The 8,167-nt window shown below is 40.5% G+C and overlaps 1 protein-coding gene across 1 annotated transcript; it reads right to left on the bottom strand.

Moving 5' to 3' along the window:
- Nucleotides 1-2,795: 2,795 nt before the first annotated feature.
- Nucleotides 2,796-7,832, bottom strand: LOC116249506 (uncharacterized). Its single transcript, XM_031622621.2, has 6 exons — nucleotides 7,474-7,832; nucleotides 7,159-7,224; nucleotides 6,363-6,437; nucleotides 5,150-5,279; nucleotides 4,962-5,087; nucleotides 2,796-3,286 (listed from the first exon to the last, which is right to left on the bottom strand). Exons 1-6 carry the CDS (start codon nucleotides 7,635-7,637, stop codon nucleotides 3,143-3,145), a joined length of 705 nt encoding a protein of 234 aa, XP_031478481.1. The 5' UTR covers nucleotides 7,638-7,832; the 3' UTR covers nucleotides 2,796-3,142.
- Between the last annotated feature and the right edge of the window lie 335 nt (nucleotides 7,833-8,167).

Raw genomic sequence — 8,167 nt, 5'->3', positions numbered from 1 at the left:
TGCACCAGCAATATATTGTTATTCGGATAGGATCTTGCATACCAATGTGTTCCTTGATATTCCCTTGCTGAACGTCTAGATGAACCTGAGCAAGGCGATTGCTGACCGACTGAACTAGCGCCACACACAAGCATTTAGCCAAGCTCGTGGTGGGCTTTAACGGCTGAAATGAATCTGTAATCCTCAGACTTATTACTTTATTTCTCAGTGTCTCACGTTCCCTTCCATAGTTGAAGCATCTTTGGCCGAAGCTGCTTTCCAGGCAGAACTGAGAAGGTGAGAACCCCCACGACTCGCCCACTTTTTCAAAATGGTTACGGTAAGTGTCCAAAGCTGTCGTAAAACATCTGTAGCTCTAACACACACATGCTGAAACGGGCAGATTTTAAAAATTTATACGTAAATTTAAAAAATATTAGTTTAATATATATATATATATATATATATATATATAATTTAAAAAAAATTATTTGAAATTATACGTCTTTACCACAAAAGACTTCTTGACTCCACCCAATCCAACTTTCACTAACTCAAACAATGTTGGATAGAAACTACCCGCAGCTTCTTTATCCCCTCGATAGTCGATAGGGATGCTTTAGAGATGTCGACCTGAACATTCCGGTCATTTTTTTTGAGCAGTTGAGGTTAAGGTGTGGCCGGGGTACTCGATGGGTGGGCACCTAGTACTAGTATAGGTTATATTTTTTAATTTTTTATTTAATAATAATATATATTATTATTAAAAAATATTTTATATTTAAACATTTTTATTTTATATTTTAAAACTAATTTTTTTAGTCAGGTATCAAGCGTTGGGCCGACCCATCGGTTCGGAAAGAGCCGAGCCTACCCGGCCCTACGCCCAGGTCGCCCTACCTGTTGTCATTCTCTGGCAGGCCCAACAGAACACCCATGGTCCCCACTACGATTAGCCTCGTCTCTTTCTCGCCAGCCGCCTTGTCCATTTCGATTGCTCGAGATACTCAAGAACTGACGGCTGCTTCTTCCTAATTCATCACCCCTTGTTTTGCCCAAGATGAGATGCCTCCCTGGCTTCTCCCTCGTCCTAATCTGGTTGAGGACGGCTACACCGTGAATAAAAATCTATCAACTCTGGAAACGAAGAAGGAAGAGTACCTCCCCCATCGCCAAGGATATTCCCCCCATACTCGGGGGTTTCGTAGGCTGCCTTAGTGACCTCCCGCCCATGTCCCCTTGTTTGTCTCAGCTAACAGGGATGAAGGGACAATCTGACGCCAGCCTTTCTTCTGTCCATTTCTTCTCGTGAGTTCCCAACTCCTACCTTGTGGTAGCAAATCCATGGTCCACGTTTCTCTGGCTTGCATTCTCCCTTAGGGTTGAGATATGGGCATCGTCTTCCTCAACTCCTTCTCTATGCTTGCGACAATTTTCCTCAGGGGTTGTATCATATTTCTTCCTTTCGCCATTTTTGTTCATGTTCTTCTAAATGCCTCATAATCCGGTCGATTATTTGCTCTCTGGTTGCCAGTGTGGGTTTGTGCTTAGAAGGTGCCCAACTAGGTCCTGGAAATTGCAGTGTGCTCCCTTCTGCTTCTCTTCTGTCCAGTAGCCATTATCAAGTCTTAATTTCTTCTTCCGTCTCCACCATAGAGGGTTGTTCCTTGGGCCACGTTGGGCAGAAGGCAACCCCATCAGGGTGGCACAATTCCTAGTAGAGCTCCTGTCCCGCCCAGGAAGACGAAGAGTCGCCTACGCAGTCATAATCCAGAACTCGCAAGGTTGTAAATGTAGTTGTAGTCTCATATTCTTCGAGCACTTTTGGGCTCCAAGAGTCGGTGCTGGGGATGCCATGTACCTGGGATGCAAGCTGCAGCACGTAGTCCTTTGGAATCTCATCTTGTGGTTGAAAAGGCCCATGGACGAGTGACAACTTACCGAATTTCGGCTCTCATACCATTGTTAACGACCAACTAACTCACCAACCCTTTACAAGATTACACACATTATTAGCCCCTACTAACTCACCAACCCTTTACCAGAGAAAACCGTAAGATAACACAAGCACACAACTACCCTTCCCAGATTAAAGCTTCTTCCCCCTAAGACGCTCTTCAAGCTGCCCTCCCCTTCATTCTGGCAATCGCCCTATTTAAGGATGTTTTCGGTCAGTCCAATGAAGCCAACCCGCAATCCCATACCCCATATCTAACAATAGCAGTCATTTTTCAATATTATAAGTGAAAACTGAAAAAGGAAAAGATTTTATGGATTCATTATTATGCATCTATCCCAATCTTTGGAACAGATTTTTTTGAATATTGAATTGATATTCCTATTGCCAAACACCTCTTGAAAAATCATTTGGTCAGATAGAGCATCACAATTATTTTGCCGAAAGATATGACATCTTAAAAATGTGAAGTACCAGCATTTGATGCAGCAGGTTGCAAGTGTCCCTGACAATGAGGGTAAGGCCCAATTCTCGAGCATTACAAGGACATTACCGACAGAAAACTCAAAACAGAATGACAGGTTGAAGCCTAGCTGTAGTCCTCAACTTGAAACCCTTCATATTTCCCCCTTTCCTTATGTGGTGGTAAGCCATTGGATGAACTTATCCACTCATAATGACTTTTCATATTTCATACGTTCTGATATTCAGACAGTCCTTACCACAAAAGCTCCAGATCATGGCCCATATTCTAACCTGTATTGGAAAACAAGTTCGCACATTTATACTGTAACAATCTAAATTAAAAAAAAAATCCGGCTAAATACTGTAACAATCGTTCATTAAGATCCAGAAGGCATAAACAAAAAGTCACCAAGCCTGCATTAGTGCATTGCACCAAGTAATCAGTTACATTATTCTGGGACTGTGTTAAGAGAAACAGCAACATCATGTGAAAGCGCTGCTGAAAATACTATGGTTGCCAAAACTGATGAGCATCATCAAGGAATTGAACAAAAAATGGTTTAGACATAGCGCAACTACACTCAATGGAACTGATGAATTGAGATCCAGATCTTGACTTCCAGAGACCAGGTAACTTCCGTCAGCATCAGAGTCCGACAAACTGCTGAAACTTGAATACCAGATGCCCCAACGTATACAAAGGCCTCCTGTCCACTGAGATATGCTTTCACTGCCGTTTGCTCAGCTGATGATCATCTTGTTAAGAAATGGCGCTTGTTCTGGAAAATATTCCATCAGTTCATCTTTTGTTACCCAGACGTGATCCTCACATTTCCTGATATTAAACTTATTGGTCGCAATGACTTGTGATTTGAAAAAGAACCTCTATAACAAAAGAGAAGGAACTAGTCAGAAAATCCGAAGAAAAAGTTATATGCAGACTGCTAGGTCTATGCATAGAATACAAAATATTACTATAGTATGCAGTCTAAACTCTAAATTCTAAAGTGAAAAACAGCTGAGCTCTTGAAGTAGGATTAATGTTATGAAGAAATGGTAATCAATAAAATCTTAAGTTCAGGCTGGTGCCGTCAGGAAACTATTTGTAAAAAAGGGATACTAAAATACTTTTATTTTCTAGTTCCAAAGTATGCATATATATTAGGACCCTTACATTAGAAGAAACTTTTAAAGGCATGTTCAGCTTGAAGCAAAACGGCAAGTTTAACATGCAAACTATAAAGGTACGACATTTTCTTCATTGAAAGTTTCATCTTTTTCCATAAGGGCAAACAAAAAGGATCCTAAAGTTCAACACGATCTTTTACATACCAGAATTAGTTTCAGTTCCAGATAAAAAGACAAAGAACAATACTTGACATGGATGACAGAGATGAAATTGCCCAGCGCACATAAAATGGCGAGTTGAGCAAAAGAGGCTCTGTTCCTAATTACCTCACTTAAATATGCATATGTAGATATGCAAGGAAAGCATAATAGAGGCTATTTATCACGCTATCTCTGGATACTGAGACCTGGAAATTCAGATGTTTGCATCTGATCTTTGATGATTCATTACCTAAACAAGGAATTAGTTGCTGATCATGTGCATCAAAGGAACCAAAGGGGAACTTTGCACCAACTATCAGCCCCTGAGCCACTCAGTTGATTACTAGATGCAAGGTTTACAGCAAAACCGGGCTCTTCAACCAGGCAAACCAATGGTTATATTGCTTATGATCAGAACTGAAATGGACTGCGTAAAGAAATCTCAGATGAGTAAACTGTGTTCATCAAAGTTTGTCTCAACACCACCATGGACCATAATCGACATATAGTAAACAAAATGGACTTAGGGCCCACACTAAAACATCCATTGTCTATGTCACAGGGACAGGCAGGTCCAAAACGCAATTGCACTTGTAGCACTTCAGGACACAGAAAAAACATGGCACACAGGTTCAACACGATCAAAGCCATGCCAGATCAATTTTATGTACTTGAAAACTTAAAAGCACTAAACAGGCCTAGACATCAAGAAACACCAAGGCAGGCCCCTAAGCAGTGGCTGATCAGGGACTAACCACTCCTACAGAAAAATGGAGGAAAAAAGAAACAAGGAAAAACAAAAAGAGAAAGTGCGGATTTTGAAAAAATTTTACATCAATCAATATAATAGAAGATGGAATTAAAAAAAAGCCTACCGCCAGCACCAAGGTAGGCCAAGAGGCACTTTGAACTACAAAGGTGAAATCGATGCATTTTCATGCTATTCTCTGCAATAGACTCATTCAACTTTGAGCAAGTCTAATTTTGCCTTCTTTGTATGAATTTTTTAGTACTTTTTATGTGGTCTGCAGTATTCTTCCTTTTTCTGAAACCTTTTAGTTGTGAATGCTTTTATCTTGTGTTGTCTGTCAATGTACTAACTATTCCTATGCTTCCAAGTTCCAAATGTTTTCCATAATTGCTTGCTCCTGTATCCTCGCCAATACCCACACCCAAATCAGTCATGACACTATCAATAACAAGATGATAACTGAATGCTGGAAACAATCACCTTAAAATCTGGAAGTCCAGGTTCAGATTCAGTTGGATTTATGACCATATGTGCAAAAGGAGCATTGCCAACAAAGTATGTGTGTGATAGATCTCCAAGGACGGATGTTAATGCTGATTCTGCACACTGAAAAAAGAAGGGATCAGACGAAAAATCTTGTAAGGAACAGGACTAACAAGATATCTTACCAAGCGTAGTGTTTCCCCATTTTCATAGACCTTTTCTGGGAAGTGCCAGACTGGCTTATCGGGTGGCATTCCATATGAAGTACCATACAGTAGGAGGTACAATCTTCTGTCAAGTGCCCTTTGTAATGATCTGCAGAATTGCAAATATGGCAAAGTGATTTATTTCATTTGCATCATCATCTATCTTACTAAACCAAGATTATAAACAGTATATAATTAAACTTAACACACTCATGGCTTTGATCTATTAAGAAGCTAAGCAAGCGAAAGTCAGACAAATTGTGAAAAATTCATTATTCACAAAATGAGATTTGGTCAGGGTCAGCGCCGAGATCGCTCCCTTCAGGAAAAGCACATCATATATCAAAAGATCCAGGTTAAGATGAGGATATAACTACAATACAAAGAACTCAATGATACACTTAAGGTGAGGATATAATACAATTAAGGTGAGGATATAACTACAAAGTCCTCAATGAGTTAACCATGCTAGCCCACGATCCGAAACCGAAGCATGATAACAGATGCAGGCATCATGAGCTTACTGGATAGCTTCTACTTGTTCCTCCATTTTGATTTATCTGCATGCTGCATCCGTTGGTAACTTCATAGATTAATTCTTTTCATTCACTTGATCATGGAAATCAATAACAGTTCCTTCAGTTCCATTAAGTCTGTCAGACACTTTTTACAAGGGACAGAATGGAGAATGTCTAAAAGAAGTCACAACGATGGATGTCTCTGCCATACTGAAAGTAAAACAACTTATAAGAACATGTATTCCTAAGAAAAGCTACACAATTCAAAATAAACATCTTGATTATCTAACATTCCTGCTCCTCCAGACCCACATAGAGATACTAATTTGCTGGACGTTTTTTAGCTCCCCTGAAATTTCAGAATGGCAGGTGGCACATCAATCTTAGAAAATAAAATCTGTAAAACATCTCTGGACAAGCTAATAGCTTCATCAAATGATTTCATCCCCTAATGAAGAAAAAGTAGGAAAATTCACATAATTCACCAAGTTTGCAATTCAAGACAGTATAGAATCTATAGATTGTGGAGATTTTACATTATGAACACTGTAGATGATATGCAATTGAAAGAATCAGGATAGATCAAAAAGCTTCTTGTAGTAGAAAAACTTTCATAAAATTGCACTTGTGCTGAAAAAGAAAAAATTGCATTTCACTTGCAATCTCTACCATACTTTCGATCATTGGTTTTGTCAGCTTCAGTTATTCGTGGAGCTGGTACGTAGTCTATTTGATAATCACCTCTGCCCCTGGAAAACAACAACAAGACATGATTAGTTAGCACAATATGATGTGTGCAGTACATCTTTAAGGCATACCTCTATCATAAACAACGACCATGACCTCAACTTGCATATCTGAATTTTGTGATTATGAACCAAAACACAGTGAACAGGGATAGGAATAGACGATAAATGGTGGTGGGATTCTCGCATTCATAAAGAAAGAAAGTGTATTTTCTTGTTCACATATTGGAACAAACTAACAGATCGAAGAGATAATTAGGAAAGAAAACTGCAGCTAATGTAACAACCTGCCAACTCTTCAAATCAGCTATAACAATAGGAAGATCACTTCAACTTCAGATAAGAAAATTAAACTAAGAGTACTTCCCCAATCGAATGAGTTATCGATTATTCTCATCTTGCTCCACCATGAGGACAAATTTTAAAAAGGTGCAACCACTAAAACCTTGATCTGCTACTGTAACCATTTTTCCCGCAACCGGCAGATGCCCGAAAACAATATAGAAATGCAACCTCAAGTGGAATGTGCCCAGCAAAGGATAAACAACCAAGCCTGCTTCCCTGTTTTGTTTCACGTTTAGCATTATTTATCACGTTCGTGAGATTAACCAATTCATTTACCTTCAAAGAACTACCTTCGCAATCATCACTATTACATCCGACTGTGAATTAACAAAAACCCAAATTTAAAAAGAAGATCAACGCGTTGGAATTATGCGGGCACCTGGCATCCGATTTCCCTAAGACCTCATCCGGATACTGCCGCCGGTATTGCTGTCGCCAGCGGAACCTACAGCAAATTCCCCCAAAAGGGTCATTGAATAATAATTCAGCAACTCCAGAATCGAAAACCTCGAAAAAAACTAAGAACCCAAATCCAATTTAAAAAGATCATTGTACAAAAAGAAAACGAGAAGCTTCATTCCCCAATGAGAACAATGAAAACTCCATAAAAAATGCCCCTTAATAAGGAGAACGCGAAAGAGAAAACTCGATCATTAAGCAATGCGATCACAGATATGTGACAGAAATGACTCACGAGAATTCTTGGAAGGCGTAAACGGCGGGGTGGATCTTGGGGATGACAACGGGCAACCTCTCGAAGAGCACGGCGGCCACAATTTTCTCCGAAGCAGACGTGCAAAAAGCCGACCCTGAACCTCTGGGTGTCAAGAGACGAAGAGCCGAGCTCGACCTCAGCATCTCTCTCTGTCTCTCTCAGCTCCAGCTTCACCTCCACTGTGTCAAGTGTAAACCCTCCATAAACCCTAGAGTCTCGACACGGAACGGGGAGACGAGGAAGAACCGGATCTTTGAATCGCTCTTGGGTCACGGTGGAGCCCTGGATGAGCACTGAGTCGGTACCGTTGGGCAGATTGAAGCGGTGATTCGAGTCGCTTCCCGTTATAGGGGAACGGGGATCCGACGCTCCAACCGTCTTGCCGTTTGGATCAGGCGTCACCGGACAGGCAAGGCAACGGGCCTCGTCCGGTAGGGATTAGATTTGGATCTGGAGTCGGGCTCGATACCACGCCCCTCTGCTGCCCAATCCAATCCAAATTTTAGATAGCCCACCCTCCTCAAAATCTGAAGACTTCTTCTGTCAATTCCCTTCTTGAATTCAAACAAAAAATATTTTCTGTTAGGTTGTGTTTGCTTTCCCATGAAAAAGACTTGGATTTATCTCATCAGCTATTTCATATGTAGTCGTACTGAAACCAAACATTTTTTTG

This window comes from Nymphaea colorata, chromosome 3 (assembly GCF_008831285.2).
Source record: "Nymphaea colorata isolate Beijing-Zhang1983 chromosome 3, ASM883128v2, whole genome shotgun sequence".
NCBI lineage: Eukaryota > Viridiplantae > Streptophyta > Magnoliopsida > Nymphaeales > Nymphaeaceae > Nymphaea > Nymphaea colorata.
The sequence above is the reverse complement of the archived record's forward strand: the minus strand, read 5'-3'. Positions and strand labels throughout refer to the sequence as shown.